The following is an 18,061-nucleotide window of genomic DNA, read 5'->3' as shown; positions in this document are numbered from 1 at the left end:
TTTACAAATGTACCTAACCATAAACATCAATGCCTTTCTTAAAATCAAAACAAGTATATATTTTTTAAACCTGCATATTTAGTTAAAAGAAATTCATGTTAGCAGGCAATTTCCTTCTCTTGCGTTCAGTGCAAGCAGAGTCAGGGTATATGCAGCAGTTTGGGTCACCTGGCTCGTTGCGAACTGTGTGAAGACCATTTCTTCCCAACAAAGACCGTAATTAATTTGCCAGGTTTTTACATAATTATGACATAACATTGAATGTTGTGCAATGTAACAGCAATATTTAGACTTAGGGTTCCCACCCGTTCGATAAAATATGGAACGTATTTCACCAAAATAATAAACGTTTTGTTTTCGAAATGATAGTTTCCGGATGTGACCATATTAATGACCTAAGGCTCGTATGTGTGTTTATTATATCATAATTAAGCTAATGATTTGATATAGCGGTTGTAGGCAGCAGCAGGCTCGTACGCATTCATTCAAACAGCACTTTACTGCGTTTGCCAGCAGCTCTTAGCAATGCTTGAAGCACAGCGCTGTTTATGACTTCAAGCCTATCAACTCCTGAGATTAGGCTGGCAATACTATAGTGCCTATAAGAACATCCAATAGTCAAAGGTATATAAAATACAAATGGTAGAGAGAAATAGTCAACGCGCTATAATTCCTATAATAACTACAACCTAAAACTTCTTAACTGGGAATATTGAAGACTCATGTTAAAAGGAACCACCAGCTTTCATAAGTTCTCATGTTCTGAGCAAGGAACTTGAACGTTAGCTTTTTTACATGGCACGTATTGCACTTTTACAGGTTTCCTTATTTATTTGAGACTAAATTGATTTTATTTATGTATTATATTAAGATAAAATAAGTGTTCATTGTTCATTCAGTATTGTTGTAATTGTCATTATTACAAATATAAATATACATATCCGATTAATCGGTATTGGCTTTTTTTGGTCCACCAATAAATCAGTATCCTGCTCTAGACCTATTAAATGGGCTCTGACTTTTTACAGGTCAACCAACTACGGGACATAGTTGCTAGCCCGCTGTAAGGGCTAGCGTAAGGGCTAGCATGAACTACGGGACCGATGTAAGGGCTAGCATGAACTACGGGACCGCTGTAAGGGCTAGCATGAACTACGGGACCGCTGTAAGGGCTAGCATGAACTACGGGACCGCTGTAAGGGCTAGCATGAACTACGGGACCGCTGTAAGGGCTAGCATGAACTACGGGACCGCTGTAAGGGCTAGCATGAACTACGGGACCGCTGTAAGGGCTAGCATGAACTACGGGACCGCTGTAAGGGCTAGCATGAACTACGGGACCGCTGTAAGGGCTAACATGAACTACGGGACCGCTGTAAGGGCTAGCATGAACTACGGGACCGCTGTAAGGGCTAGCATGAACTACGGGACCGCTGTAAGGGCTAGCATGAACTACAGGACAGCTGTAGGGCTAGCATGAACTACTTGACCGCTGTAAGGGCTAACATGAACTACGGGACCGCTGTAAGGGCTAACATGAACTACGGGACCGCTGTAAGGGCTAGCATGAACTACGGGACAGCTGTAGGGCTAGCATGAACTACGGGACAGCTGTAGGGCTAGCATGAAAACAAAACCTCCCTCTGTCATTTCTCAAGGAGTCCCTGTCCTATATGTAGGCCTCAGGCCTGTGTTAGTTTTTCTACTTGTTGATCTAGACATGCTGTACACACTGAGGTGTCTCTTCAGGTCTGATGCAAAGTCCATCCCTCCAACTGCCTGACACGTTCACATTGGCACAGAGGCCTTATTACGGACACGGTCTGGGCATTGAGGAAGACTCCGTCAAGCCAACACAGCATTCGGAAAGTATTCAGACCCTTTGACCTTCACACATTTTGTTACGTTACAGCCTTATTCTAAAGTGGATTAAATAAAATAAAAATCTATCTACACACAATACCCCATAATGACAATGCGAAAACTTTTTTTTGCTAATTTATTAGAAAAAAGAAAAAAGGTAACTTATTTAATATTCAGACCTTTTGCTATGAGCCTCGAAATTGAGCTCAGATGCCTCCTGTTTCCATGAATCATCCTTGAGATGTTTCTACAACTTGATTGGAGTCAACCTGTGGTAAATTCAATTGATTGGACATGATTTGATAAAGGTACACACCTGTCTATACAAGGTCCCACAGTTGACAGAGCATGTCCGATCAAAAACCAAGCCATGAGGTCGAAGGAATTGTCCGTAGAGCTCCGAGACAAAATTGTGTCAAGGCAAATATCTGGGGAAGGGTACCAACAAATGTCTGCAGCATTGAAGGTCCCCAGGAACACAGTGGCCTCCATTCTTAAATGGAAGAAATTTGGAACCAACAAGACTCCTAGAGCTGGCCGCCCGGCCAAACTGAGCAATCGGGGGAGAAGGGCCTTGGTCAGTGTGGTGACAAAGAACCCCATGGTCACTCTGACAGAGCTCCAGAGTTCCTCTGTGGAAATGGGAGGACTTTCCAAAAGGGCAACCATCTCTGTAACACTCCACCAATCAGGCCTTTGTGGCCAAATGGAAGCCACTTCTCAGTAAAAGGCACATGACAGCCCACTTGGAGTTTGCCAAAAGGCACCTGAATGACCCTGACCATGAGAAACAAGATTGAACTCTTTGGCCTAAATGCCATGGAGGAAATATCAAGCTGTGGGGATGACAAGCGGCAGGGACTGGGAGACAAGTCAAGATCGAAAGAAAGATGAACGGAGCAAAGTACAGAGATCCTTGATGAAATCCTGCTCTAGCGTGCTCAGGACCGCAGACTGGGGTGAAGATTCACCTTCCAACAGGACAACGATCCTAAGCATACAGCCAAGACAACGCAGGAGTGGCTTCGGGACAAGTCTCTGAATGTCATTGAGTGGCCCAGCCAGAGGCCGGACTAAAACCCAATCGAACATCTCTGGAGAGACCTGAAAATAGTTTACATTGCAAATGAATACAAATAGTAGAATTATGCCAGTTTTATTTTGACGGCTAACCGCAAAGTCCATTATTGTGGCTAATCCTTATTGTGCTAGCTTCACATCGATGGGTCCGACCATCGTTAATCAAATAACCTGTTTGGGATAGGGGGCAGCATTTTCACATTTGGATGAAAAGTGTGCCCAGAGTAAACTGCCTGCTACTCAGGCCCAGTTGCTAATATATGCATATTATTAGTAGATTTGGATAGAAAACACTCTGAAGTTTCTGAAACTGTTTGAATGATGTCTGAGTATAACAGAACTCATATGGCAGGCGAAAACCTGAGAAAGATTTCCCACTTCCTGGTTGGATTTGAGGTTTGTAGTTTTTCAACTCATCGCCTATCGAATATACAGTGTCTATGTGGTCATATTGCACTTCCTAAGGCTTCCACTAGATGTCAGTCTTTAGAACCTTGTTTGATGCTTCTACTGTAAAGGAGGGGGGAATGGGAGCTGAATGAGTCAGAGGTCTGCCAGAGTGGCATGAGCTGACCACCCGCGTTCACGTGAGAGCGACCTGCGTTCCATTGCAATTCTAAAGACAAAGGAATTCTCCGGTTGGAACATTATTGAAGATATGTTAAAAACATCTTAAAGATTGATTCTATACATCGTTTGACATGTTTCTACGGACTGTAACGGAACTTTTTGACTTTGTCTGGACCTAGTGATCGTGCGTCATGAATTTGGATTTGCGAACTCAAGGCGCGAACAACAAGGAGGTATTTGGACTTAAATGATGGACTTTATCGAACTAAACAAACATTTATTGTGGAACTGGGATTCCTGGGAGTGCATTCTGATGAAGATCAAAGGTAAGTGAATATTTATAATGCTATTTCTGACTCTGTTGATTCCGCAACATGGCGGGTATATGTTTGGTCTCTCTTGTTTTGGTCTCTGAGCGCCGTACTCAGATTATTGCATGGTTTGCTTTTTCTGTAAAGCTTTTTTGAAATCTGACACAGCGGTTGCATTAAGGAGAAGTATATCCATAATTCTGTGCATAATACTTGTATCAAAGTTTATTATGAGTATTTCTGTAAATTGATGTGGCTCTGTGCAAATTCACGGGATGTTTTGGAGGCAAAGCCAAATGTAAACTGAGGTTTTTGGATATAAATATGAACTTGATCGAACAAAACATACATGTATTGTGTAACATGTTGTCCCGGGAGTGTCATCTGATGAAGAATATCAAAGGTTAGTGGTTCATTGTATCTCTATTTCTGCTTTTTGTGGCTTTTTGTGACTCCTTGGTTGGAAAATGGTTGGAAATGCTTTCTGTGACTAGTTGTTGACCTAACATAATGATATGTTGTGCTTTCGCCGAAAAACCTTTTTGAAATCGGACACTGTGGTTGGATTAACGAGAAGTTTATCTTTAAAATGGTGTCTAATACTTATGTTTGAGAAATTTGAATTTCGAGATTTCTGTTGATTGAATTTGGCGCCCTGCAATTTCATTGGCTGTTGGCGAGGGGTTCCAGACAGGATAACTGTCTTATAAATGAGGGTTATTTCAATCACACCTAGCTATATAGTTAGCTAGCTAACTATATAGCTACTGAAACAGATGTCGGTTTGCTATGTTTTTGGGGAAGAACAGTCATATTCAGGTCCCGATTGGTCAACAAGCTTATTTGACATGTCAAATAGTGTTATTTGACACAAAGACCCAAACGGCATTCCATAGTATGAGAAATCCTGGTTGAGAATGAAACAACTTAACAAATGATCAACGAAACAGCACAGCAAGTAAGTGAAAGAAATAGGTTTTGATTACGTTTTACTGGTAATGGGGCGGCAGGTCGCCTCGTGGTTAGAGCGTCGGGCCAGTAACCGAAAGGTTGCTAGATTGAATCCCCGCGCTGACGAGGTAAAAATCTGTCGTTCTGCCCCTAAACAAGGCAGAATTTGTTCTTAACTTACTTGCCTAGTTAAATAAAGGTTAAATAAAATAAAAAAATATGGGGACATACGTAAATGCCAACAAAATAACTTTTTGGTCAGAGTAGTGTGTGTAACCTTTAACTAGGCAAGTCATTTAAGAACAAATTCTTATTTACAATGACGGCCTACCCCGGCCAAACCCGGACGACGCTGGGCCAATTGTGTGCCACCCTATGGGACTCCCAATCACGGCCGGATGTGATACAGCCTGGTTTCGAACCAGGGACTGTAGTGACGCCTCTTGGAGTCCATGCGTGTGTGTAAACTATTTAACTGTACTAGAATGCTTAAAAGGCCGCTAAAAATGTTTATATCGGTTATCGTTATTGTTTTTTTTGGCAAGGAAAAGATCAGATATCAGTCAAAAATGTCATATCGGTGCATCACTACTTAAAATGTATGCATTCATTGTGCTGGGAGTTGCTTTAGATCAAGGATGGGCAGCTCCAGTCCTCAGGGGCCTGATTGGTGTCACATTTAGCTGGGGGGGAAAGTGTATGTCGTTCTGTCCTTGAGCTGTTCTTGTCTATTGATGTTCTGTATTATGTCATTCTGTATTATGTTTCATGTTTTGTGTGGACCCCAGGAAGAGTAGCTGCTGCTTTTGCAACAGCTAATGGGGATCCTAATAAAAATGCCAAACATACCTAACTCCAATAATCATGATCTTCAGTTTAGAATGCAATTAGTTTAATCAGCGGTGTTTGCTAGAGTTGGGGGAGAAGTGACACCACTCCAGAGTATGTGAGCAGAATGTAAAGGACTGCCCAATTTGACTGGAGCTCGGGGCAAGTTTCCCCAAGGCTGGAGGGTCGGCCTTCTAGACGCTCAAATTTCGCTCAAGTAGCGCTCCCTTCACGAGCTGGGAGCATTCCCGGCCCAGCATGCATTTGCAGGCTACTTGTATGCTGCTTTAGCCCCTTGCTTTAGCTACTGTCATGGAGTTTGCTAAACACTTCATCAAGAAGCTGATAAAACACAGAGGTGCAAAACCAAGGTGACTTACAAAGAGGAGGACCAAGAGAGGGAGTGTCTACAAATAAAGAATCATTGTGGAATCTGAAAAGACACGTATCCCAAAATCATGGTGGTGTACTACATGCACATGCTAACAGAAAGGAACAAGGTGGGTAGCTAGCTAACTGTCATTGTAGCAAGGTATTTGTAGACCAAAAATCTGATTGTTTTCGTTCTACTATCTATACAATAAGCCATTATTGATTTTGGACTAATAGGCCTGACATATTAGTTCTTCCAAGGAGTTTTCTGATTTGATAGAGTTACTTTACCTAAAAACCTTTAGGCCTACCTAAAGAAACATACACAAACATTTTGTTCGAGGAACGGTAAAAGATAGGAATAATAATAATAATAGGAATTAACAGAAACAGAAATTACCATAAACAGACATTGTAGATGAGAAATAGGAATTCATGGTAAATGTACTAATGGTGATATATGTAATGGGAAGTAGATAGACACTAACAATCAAATGCAAACAATTCACACAATTAAAGTTATGAAACAATTAATATGAACACATTGACGGGAGAGCACACATTCTGAGCGAGACGTGCATTGTGCATATTAGCCACACTCCCCTTCTTGGACTGTGCCATCCCTCGTCCTCCGCAATGGATTAGTCTCGTCCTCCGCAATGGATTAGTCTCGTCCTCCGCAATGGATTAGTCTCGTCCTCCGCAATGGATTAGTCTCGTCCTCCGCAATGGATTAGTCTCGTCCTCCGCAATGGATTAGTCTCGTCCTCCGCAATGGATTAGTCTCGTCCTCCGCAATGGATTAGTTAAATGAGATGGGCGTGAATGAGACAGGTGTCGTGAGCCATAAAAAAATATATATTTGATGCTGCTCAACAAAAAATAACTTGATCGTCCAAACAAACGACCAGTTGACTAATTGGGGTCAGTCATAATTTGTATTACAGAGAAGGAGACGCAGCAGCAATTTACTTCGCAGGAGAAAGACACATTCCAATATTGCTTTTCAAGACGTAACGATAAAGAGCCAATTGGAGGCTTTAAAATGGTTTACTTGGACTTTGAGCCCCTAACTAAAGGACAATGGGAAGGGATCCGGTACGTTGTATGTGCAACTCAACCAGGCTACAAACCGCCTTGCTATATGGTCAGAGACAACCTCATTCCCCACTCCCTCCAAATCAAAGCCAAGCCGAGAGACCAATTGCAACTAGGTGATGGTTTCGTTGTGTCAACTGACATTTGGACTAGAAGAAGAGGGGCACAGTTTCCTGGGGGGGGCTTGTCGCTTGTTTAATTGACGGAAAATATAAAGGCCACATGGTGTTGCTGAGCTACAAGCACATACAAGGACACCACACAGCAGAGGCCATTTAGCAGAAATGTCAAAGTGTCCTGAGAAACTAGAACGTGCAGCGACAGCTGATACAAGTGGTGACTGACAGCGCAAGCAACATGGTCAAGGCCTTCAACACAACTGGTCTTGAGGAGACAAATGACGGACTAAGAGGTGGCGTCCGACACGGAGGAGGCGGCGTCCGACAAGGAAGAAGGGGGCGGCGTCCGACAAGGAAGAAGGGGGCGGCGTCCGACAAGGAAGAAGGGGGCGGCGTCCGACAAGGAAGAAGGGGGCGGCGTCCGACAAGGAAGAAGGGGGCGGCGTCCGACAAGGAAGAAGGGGGCGGCGTCCGACAAGGAAGAAGGGGGCGGCGTCCGACAAGGAAGAAGGGGGCGGCGTCCGACAAGGAAGAAGGGGGCGGCGTCCGACAAGGAAGAAGGGGGCGGCGTCCGACAAGGAAGAAGGGGGCGGCGTCCGACAAGGAAGAAGGGGGCGGCGTCCGACAAGGAAGAAGGGGGCGGCGTCCGACACGGAGGAGGCGGACCTATCTAAAGGCCATGAGAAGAAAAGCAGATGAAGACGTTATCACCTTTTGGAAAGACAACATCGCATCCCTGCCCGGTCTGGCAAGAGTGACCCGACGGGTGTTTAGCATCCCCAGTGGCTTTGCAAGCAGGGAGAGGGTATTCTCCGCTGCTGACCTGCTCTCCAGGAACCACCGCATGAGGCTGAAGCCACAAGAGAGTCTGGCCAAACTTGTTTCTAAAAGTGAATTCAAAAGCACTGTTTCAAAAGTCACAGCCTATATGCGCAATTTATAGACTATCATGATTTAATACAACAAAATAGTTTAAAAGCTGAGTGCTGAATGTTCCTGCCAGCCAAATAATCAAATTAGGCTAATAATATAGCCTAAATAATTAATTTGTTCCTTTTAGGCTACTCGTCCGGCTATTTAGTGTTATATGCTGTTCAATACGTAGCTTATTTGAAACGATGAGCGCTTCTTACCTTTTCATGTTGATTATAAAAATACTTATCATTCAAATCAAATGGTTTGGTTTCAATACTTCAAAACCAAATGGTAGACACGTAGTCATCAAATAGATCAGGTGTTGGTTAAATTATGATTTTGTTTTTTAAATGAATGGAGATAATGTGTAGAGACGGTTTTTATTTTTGATGTGGATGGGAAAGAACAGAGGCTGTTTCTCCAGTCTGGAACCGTTGTTTGATGAATGGCTTGGCTCTGTACAGTACAGTGAGTTACCCTGAGCTGAGCGCAAAAGGCCAGCCTAGCTATGGAATATCTAAGATCCAGGGCCTTTATGTAGGAGCCTTGTGACTGACACAGATTCCCATCTCAGTGTTCTACCTCACAACTTCGTCCGCAAACTAACAAGCATTTTCGGTGTACAAACTCCTTAAATGTTTTCTAAATCAATGTTTTCCAAAATGGTGGTTCATATTATGCTGATCCCTTTAAGGGGATTTGCAACCGAAAACTGTCTTTTGACTAGAAACATTAGTTTGTTGCTTTGTGTGTGTAATAACTGAAAAGACTCGAGACTTCGATGTGGGTTAAGGAGCAAAACAAGTGTTCCATAATAAACATCTCAAAAACATGCATGGAGTGACATCCGTTCCATATCAACACCACCAGCCGGCATAAGGTTCTCTCGAGTGGGGCCAATCAAGCCAAGCAGGCTCTGAGAAGTTAGTGTAAACAGAGCGAGTCAAGGTCTTGATTTGAAAACCATATCCATCAGTTCCTAGCTCTTCTAGAAAGGCTGCCTTGACCGTATGCTATGGGGCTGTATGTAGCTGTAAAAAGGTACTCCAAGAGGGTGCGGTATTGGTGCCTGGATCAGTTAACCCATAGCTGAACCTTTAACACAGAACAGCAGCATGGAGGAAACAGCATGCAGCAAATTCAGTACATACAGCACAGGCTCCTGGCACAGCTCCGTGCTGGGACTGCAGCTGCCCAAGGTCAGGGCCGGAGAGAGGGCCTTGTGTCCGTCTGTGTACACAACAACATGCCGACTAACCTGTCCCAGTTCCAAACTAGTGTGCTGTTTACTAGCATTGCTTAGCAAAGATTTATGAGGAACGTGACGGGAGTGCAGATAAAATGAGGGAATAGATCCTGTGAATTCAACATTAATGATGTGTTTAAACTTCTGACAACAGGTAATAAACAGTTTCAAATTCACAAAAAAATATTAAATAAGACAAACTGGTCACATTCCTAGCACTACAGTATGCAAAGATATGTAATGAAAACAATGTGTCACCTGCAACTGTCAAACAGCATTCAAAACAAAAACAGAGGACTGAGCTAACTGAGTCAATAGTCTGCCTTTAGCTGTATTTCTTTACTGAGATGAGGACCAGTAAGGAAAAGCTACTGGGAGTCCAGACAGACAGACTCGCAGCAGTCTGTGTGGAGGAATGTAGCTATACACCTGGAATGCAGAAAACAATTACTTTTGGGGGATGTAGTTCCAAGAGGGCTCTCACAAACAACAATGGACATCACTCCTGCCCATCAATGAACTACAGTTCCCAGCACTGTGTTGCATCCGGAGAGCTGGAAAGGCCTGGAAAGGCATCTGCTTAATCCTGGAGCTCAGAGTTCAGCTGCAACCCACAGGAGTGAGCTCTCCACTAGGCTAACATTTCACAACAATACCTCCCTTTCAGCCACATCCTCAAGGCCTTTTAGAAAGGCCACAAAACTTAACACAGGTATCATACATATACTGTGCATTCAGTCTCAACCAATTCCCAACAGACAGACGGTAGAGCAAGAAAGATAGCGGCCTGCTCTCGTCTCCCATCTCATTTCCCAAATGAAACACGAGAACTTCAAATCCATTCCAGACGTAATGCTCACTATTTACTTGTGGCTTATGGTTTGGTCAGGAGGTGGTAGCTCAACAGGCATTGTCTACTACACCATGTTAACATGCCAGGCTCCACAGCTTCCATCTATCCAACACCATGACATGGAAAAGTGCTCTCTGCAGGTGCACATGTTACGACAGACAGACTTATAACATGACAGAAAAAAATGGCACTGCCTCATGAATAAATAAAACCCTTTGTTGAAATGTATGGGAAACTTATTAGTGGATTGATTTTCCAGTATTATCATGATTTGGCTCCCTAGCCCTGAGCCACTGTCAGGTTATAGTCTGGTCTGGCCGTTCCAACATGCGTCACACACAGATGTGACCCTTGCCTGGAAACCCAATTGGATTGAATTATATGTTGGGCAGAAATTAATGTTTGAATCAGGAACATTTCCACAAACTCAATCAGCCAGAATGTTGAATACAATTATATTTTAACTTACTTTACCGGTCATCTGTGTGGTTGGTCCTTTTGCAGGTAGGAATGAGACATTGTATACACAGGAAAGTAAAAGAACAACTGCCCAAAGCGCTGCTAGTGTGTTCAGATCTCTGTCACCGGAAGCATGCATACCTGCCGCGCTCGTGTTTACATGGTTCAGCGCATGCTTCAGGTGACAGAAATCAACGCACTTCCGGCACTTTGATAAAGTGATTTAACTATCCTTTCCTGTGGATATATTGTCTGACATTCCTACCATAAAAAGGACCAACAGCGGTAACAACCGGTTTAGAATGTTTAAATGTAAATTTGCTGGCTTGTACAGGTCGTGAGAGGAACATTTCCTGATCTAAACACTCATTTTGCCTGATGTAGAATTCAATGCAATTCAACATTGGGTTTCCAGGCAAACATGATCCTAGAATGTGTTCCTAGAATGGGAGTCCATAGACTGTCACATGACGCCATGCCATGCAAGCCTAATTACATTTCAACAGTTATAATGACAAAGCAGGCATGGTGCCTTGGTAGGAAGTGGACAGAATAGCCAGACAGGTAACAATGTGTCAGTCAGACAACAACTTGATTGTGTCATGGCCACCACAAGTCCACATACAGGTTAGGTTAGGGCTGGGTATGGTGGGGCATGGTATGGCAGGGCAACCACAGGTGTGGCTTTAAAAGTCACACCTTCACTGGACATGGAAGTGGATGTTGATTGGTTGGTGGTGAACAAGCAGAGGGCAAACGTGTCAGGGAACTAATCCACATAAGAAAGATTTTAGAGTTTAACCTGTTGTGTTATCATCATTACAGATGACAGAACAGGAACTCGTGGTTTGTGTGTGACCATGTTGTAGCTCGCGATGTCTGCTCAACTGTCAGGTATCAACCTCAACGGTGGTGCCCTGTAAGCCTACCAACACATGTAAAGTTAGGCACAACTCAGAAAGGGGACTGTTACAAATTGTTACAACGCAGGAAAGTTATATAGAGTTGGCACTGCCTCGTGAGGCTGAGACCAGTGTCATCTGATCCGTCTATTCTTTATTTATGACAGCCCGATGATCGACCACTCAACTAGCTAGGACAGTTAGCCAACTAACGTTAGCTGTCTAAAACGTGTGTTGAGGAATTGAAAGACCGTCGGATTTAAATGTGATATAATGTATAAATGGTGACGTAATTGCACCATTACTTTAAAATTGTCGGTCGTTTTAATATTGGCAAGATTGACAGCCCGTGCTTGTTCTGACAGTGTGAATACGTGCTCTCCCACCAGTGTGTAGTGTCCGAAGTTGAGAATGTGTATCTGTGCTGCGAGACGATTGCTAACTTAATAGCTAGCACTGACGATGGCATGATCGCTTCCACCCGAACTAGGCCGTGGTCACAGCCTACGCCGCATAAATAAAACATTACATCGGTTATCGTGTAATTATGTTGGTGTCTTGCACTATTCTCCTTATGTCTGACAACCCATGAGCAATTGAGTTATCTGGAGACATGTTTGAAGCAAATTCGTAGTTGTTTATAATGTTATTTCGTCAGCCTAGGAGGGGGTGGCTGCCCACAGCTAACTAGCTGGCTAGGCAGTGAGATGAACGTTCGCGCTAGCTAGTTGGCTAACTAGCATATCTAGCTAACGTTACCTCTGAGACCTCGTCTTCGTCGCTGTTGGATCCGGGACCAGAGGAAAGGACTGCAGCCGCAGCCAGTTTGAAATCCAGTATATCTGTAGGAGGCCCACCGGGCTCGCCAAACAATCGTACTTTCTTTCCGCCCACACCAATCCCTATGCCCCGGAGTCCGACTCCTGGTGTTGCTCCTACCCCCATCCCTACCGCTGGGGTGCGAGGAGTCACCGAGTCGATCTCGTCCTCGAAGGCGTCCGTCAGCATTCTCGTCCCGGCTACTGCATCCTGCATACTTATCTTGACAATACGTATATTAGCGTTGTTATTGTTGACCTTAACTTCCTTCAGGGGTATCTCTTGTGGAATATTCGGGTGTTTTTACTTCAGGGAATCCTGAAACTCTCCCGAAGCGAGGGTTGAGGAGGATCTCTTTCCCCCAGCCATTAGCTAACTTTCTAGCTAACAACCTAACCCATTGCTCAATGTTTCTCAGAAACCCCGCCTCTAAAGAAAATACTGAATTCGCCATTGGTTGACGTCAAAAAATTGCTGACAATGATTGGTTTACCTTGGTGCTTCTCAAGCAGAAGCACGCGACGTCAGTTAGGTTTACCAATATCACGAGTCTCTCAAAACGAACGTCACAACGTGCAGTGGATTCACTGGTACTGGTATTAAAAGTAAATTGGTTTAAACTGGAATATTTCAGGCATTTACTGTCATGTCAACATGATATTTGGAACGTCATAAACAGGGTCATCAGAAGGAAAGTAACTGAACTGAATGACTACCGAACAGTAGCACTCACTTCCATCATCATTAAGTGCTTTGAGATGCTAGTCAAAGACCACATCCCTTCCTCCCCAATTCGACTACCACCCTGACAGTGACGCAATCGCCATTGCACTGCTCTCACCCACCTGGACAAGAATGGATGCTGTTCATTGACCACAGCTCGGCCTTCAATACCACAGTGCCCTCTAAACTCACCACACAAAACTCACGACCCTGGGACTGAACTCCTCCCTATGCAACTGGGTCCTCCCTATGCAACTTTACCCTGCCCCCCCCTCCGTGGACATTTACCCTGCCCCCCCTGCATGGACATTTACCCTGCCCCCCCCCCCCCTCCATGGGCATTTACCCTGCCCCCCCCCCCCCCCCTCCATGGACATTTACCCTGCCCCCACTCCCCAATGGACATTTATCATTGTTACAGTTGTAAATATGTATATATTATTATTATGTTTATTTATGATTGTTTCATTCACTTCTCTTTTTGACCTGCACTGATGGATCTTAATCATTTCACTGTACCCTGCAAGTACATGTGCGTCCCTGTGCATGTGACTAATAAACTCATCTAATCATCTAAAGTTTAATAATCTAATAACACCAACAAAATAGAAAGATTGACCTTAACTAAAGTGTACGGTAGAGTACAGTATTCTATGTGATTAGCATAAACCCATTCTGCAATTAGGGTACTTGTTAGGCTGTGGTACTGACTGTAATCCCATGTGACTATTAATGAGAGGTGATGGATGGAGTACTTCAAAGCAGAGGTCTTCACAGGTCCACCCAAACCGAATACCTGATACCGGACCTGGGACCCTTTCGGATTCAGGTCCAAAATGTAAACTTGTAACCCGGGTCCAGGTCTGGTCCTGTTTGATTGTCACAGGTCTTGGATCTATGTAACTACTACAGTTTATATATCTGGATGGACCCAGGACCACGGCTCTGCATAGCTTATTTATTTGATGCTAAGAAGGCAAAGTTTTTAGTGTATAGTAGGCCTACTAGTGATTTGGACTGAAATAGGTGCTGGTACTCATTTTGGATGCTGGTACTGTTTATATTTAGGAGCAGGAACTCTGCCATACTTTTGAGCTAATATTATATAAGAGGTGCAGGAACTCAAGCATTAGAACATTTGAGGTGCCGGTACTCAGTTCCGGTGAGCTCCTGCCCAAGTCAAGCTATGCCTACTAGCCAATATACACTGAGTGAACAAATCATTAAGAACCTCTGCCCTTTCCATGACATAGACTGACCAGTTGAAAGCTATGATCCTGATCCCTTATTGATGTCACCTGTTAAATCCACTTCAATCAGTGTAGATGAAGGGGAGGAGACAGGTTAAAGCATATTTTTTAAGCCTTGATACAACTGAGACATGGATTGTGTATGTGTGCCATTCAGAGGGTGAATGGGCGAGACAAAAGATTTAAGTGCCTTTGAATGGGGTATGGTAGTAGGTGCCAGGCGCACCGGTGTGTGTAAAGAACTGCAACGCTGCTGGGATTTTCACGCTCAAAAGTTTCCCGTGTATATCAAGAATGGTCCAGCCAACATGACACAACTGTGGTAAGCATTGGAGTCAACATGGGCCAGCATCCCTGTGGAACGCTTTCAACAACTTGTAGAGTTCATTCCCCGACAAATTGAGGCTGTTCTGAGGGCCAAAGGTACAACTCGATATTAGGAAGGTGTTCTTAATGTTTTGTACACTCAGTGGATATAGGCCTATACAGTATGTTAACCAGAAGAGCAACTTAGCTGCTAAACATGATTCTTTTGAATAGAATCCTTCTGTTCCTCTCCAATGCACAATACTCCTCCAACACATTGCACCTGTTTGGAGAGGAGTACAACAGGGTCCGCCACAAAGCAGTGCTCTGGTTTAGGGATTAAGTGCCTTGATCAAGTGCACAACGTCAAGAGACGTTGAAGTATTTTTATGTTATACCCATGGTTTAAGGTCTGATATACCACAGCTTTCAGCCAATCAGCATTCAGGGCTCAAACCCGATTTATAATTGTAAATAAATCCCTTTTGTGCATGTGCATAATTATAAATAAATCCCTTTTGTGCATGTGCATAATTATAAATAAATCCCTTTTGTGCATGTGCATAATTATAAATAAATCCGACAGGAGAGTTTGAGTGATGAAAGTTCGACAGAAGATCTTGAAATCTTTGAGCAAGAAACACTTGGACGAACAAAAAAAAGATTATTAAAATAACATTATTATGTTAAGACTACAAACAGTTATAAATGGCCAATTTACTAGATTGACTTGTCATTCCAATAGGTATAGGCTACAGACTCAAATCTGGGTTTATGATTGTAATTCAGCTTTGCCATGGTTTGCTTAGATAGATGCAGGTAGCCTATAGCCCCTGATATGCCTACATCTTATTTCAGATGTAGACCTACCATCTATTGCATCTTGCCTATGCCGCTCTGTCATTGCTTTTCCATATATTTATATGTATATATTCTTATTCCTTTACTTAGATTTGTGTGTATTAGGCAGTTGTTGTGGAATTGTTAGATTACATGTTAGATACTGCTGCACTGTCGGAACTAGAAGCACAAGCATTTCGCTACACTCGCAATAACTGCTAACCATGTGTATGTGACCAATACAATTTGATTTGATTTGTGATATTCTACAGTAGCCTAGGCAAGATGTAAACTGAAAGATTTAGCAGCTTGTTTCAAATTAACAGACTCATTTATTCAACATGAATATCTTGGCGATTTTGAGGTAAGAAGTGCTTGTGTTTCCCAATAGCCTGCTGAGTAAGCTACTGAGGATGGGGTCGAAATTTAAATCACTAAATTAAATATTCATAATATGTATATGAACTGAATATGTTTGTCAACAACAGCCAGTGTTTATTTTCTGTAATTGTTTTTATCTGTAGCCTAATCTGACTGTTACCGTCAACCTAATGCGTTTTAACAAATGATCGGCAACTGCGATAGAGCATTGATAATTTCCAATTTAATTAATTAAACATGGCCATTAATAATTGCATAATAACACAAGGCTACAATCAAATCAAATTGTATTTGTCACATGCGCCGAAGCCAACAGGTGTAGACCTTACCTTGAAATGCTTACTTACAAGCCCTTAACCAACAATGCAGTTCAAGAAATAGAGTAAAGAAAATATTTACTAAATAAACTAAAGTTTAAAAAAATATATATATAAAAAAAGTAACACAAGAAATTACATAACAAATGTACAGGGGGTACTGGTACCGATTCAATGTGCGGTGGTACAGGTTAGTCGAGGTCATTTGTGAAGTGACTATGCATAGATAATAAACAACGAGTAGCAGCAGTGTAAATATAAAGGGGGGAGGGAACTGATTAATTGTTCAGCAGTCTTATGGCTTGGAAGTAGAAGCTGTTAAGGAGCCTTTTGGTCCTAGACTTGGCACCACGGTACCGCTTGCCGTGCGGTAACAGTCTAGGACGTGGGTTACTGGAGTCTTTGACAATTTTTTGGGCCTTCCTCTGACACCGCCTAGTATATACAGTTGAAGTCGGAAGTTTACATACACCTTAGCCAAATACGTACATCTAAACTCAGTTTTCACAATTCCTGACATTTAATCAGAGTAAAAATTCCCTGTCTTAGGTCGGTTAGGATCACCACTTTATTTCAAGAATGTTACATGTCAGAATAATAGTAGTGATTAATTTCAGCTTTTATTTCTTTCATCACATTCCCAGTGGGTCAGAAGTTTACATACACTCAATTAGTATTTGGTAGCATTGCCGTTAAATTGTTTAACTTGGGTCAAATGTTCTGGGTAGCCTTCCACAAGCTTCCCACAATGTTGGGTGAATTTTGGCCCATTCCTCCTGACAGAGTTGGTGTAACTGAGTCAGGTTTGTAGGCCTCCTTGCTCACACACACTTTTTCAGTTCTGCCCACAAATGTTCTATAGGATTGAGGTCAGGCCTTTGTGATGGCCACTCCAATATCTTGACATTGTTGTCCTTAAGCCATTTTGCCACAACCTTGGAGGTATGCTTGGGGTCATTGTCCATTTGGAAGACCCATTTGCGACCAAGCTTTAACTTCCTGACTGATGTCTTGAGATGTTGCTTCAATATATCCACATAATTGTCCTACCTCATGATGCTATCTATTTTGTGAAGTGCACCAGTCTCTCCTGCAGCAAAGCACCCCCACAACATGATGCTGCCACCTCCGTGCTTCACGGTTGGGATGGTGTTCTTCGGCTTGCAAGCCTCCCCCTTTTTCCTCCAAACATAACGATGGTCATTATGGCCAAACAGTTGTATTTTTGTTTCATCAGACCAGAGGACATTTCTCCAAATAGTATGATCTTTGTCCCCATGTGCAGTTGCAAACCGTAGTCTGGCTTTTTTATGGCGGTTTTGGAGCAGTGGCTTCTTCCTTGCTGAGCGGCCATTCAGGTTATGTCAATATAGGACTCGTTTTACTGTGGATATAGATACTTTTGTACCCGTTTCCTCCAGCATCTTCACAAGGTCCTTTGCTGTTGTTCTGGGATTGGTTTGCACTTTTTCCACCAAAGTACGTTCATCTCTAGGAGACAGAACGCGTCTCCTTCCTGAGCGGTATGACGGCTGCGTGGTCCCATGGTGTTTATACTTGCATACTATTGTTTGTACAGATGAACGTGGTACCTTCAGGCATTTGGAAATTGCTCCCAAGGATGAACCAGACTTGAGGTCTAAAAATTTTTTCCTGAGGTCTTGGCTGATTTCTTTTTATTTTCCCATGATGTCAAGCGAAGAGGCACTGAGTTTGAAGGTAGGCCTTGAAATACATCCACAGGTACACCTCCCAATTGACTCAAATGATGTCAATTAGCCTATCAGAAGCTTCTAAAGCCATGACATCATTTTCTGGAATTTCCCAAGCTGTTTAAAGGCCCAGTCAGCTTAGTGTA

At 43.0% G+C, this 18,061-nt stretch overlaps 1 protein-coding gene across 10 annotated transcripts in view; it reads right to left on the bottom strand.

Annotated features, from left to right (window-relative positions):
- The window catches only part of LOC120062579 (ankyrin repeat and KH domain-containing protein 1-like), a 64,789-nt gene extending 52,012 nt beyond the window's left edge, over positions 1-12,777 (bottom strand). For all 10 annotated transcript variants that reach the window (XM_039012657.1, XM_039012660.1, XM_039012659.1 and 7 more), the window contains exon 1: positions 12,327-12,777. In XM_039012657.1, the coding sequence (XP_038868585.1) occupies positions 12,327-12,602 (276 nt within the window). In that variant the 5' untranslated portion in view covers positions 12,603-12,777. The remainder of the gene's footprint in view (positions 1-12,326) is intronic.
- Between the last annotated feature and the right edge of the window lie 5,284 nt (positions 12,778-18,061).

This window comes from Salvelinus namaycush, chromosome 17 (genome assembly GCF_016432855.1).
Source record: "Salvelinus namaycush isolate Seneca chromosome 17, SaNama_1.0, whole genome shotgun sequence".
NCBI lineage: Eukaryota > Metazoa > Chordata > Actinopteri > Salmoniformes > Salmonidae > Salvelinus > Salvelinus namaycush.
Note: the sequence above shows the minus strand (reverse complement) of the source record. Positions and strands in the feature narration are given on the sequence as shown.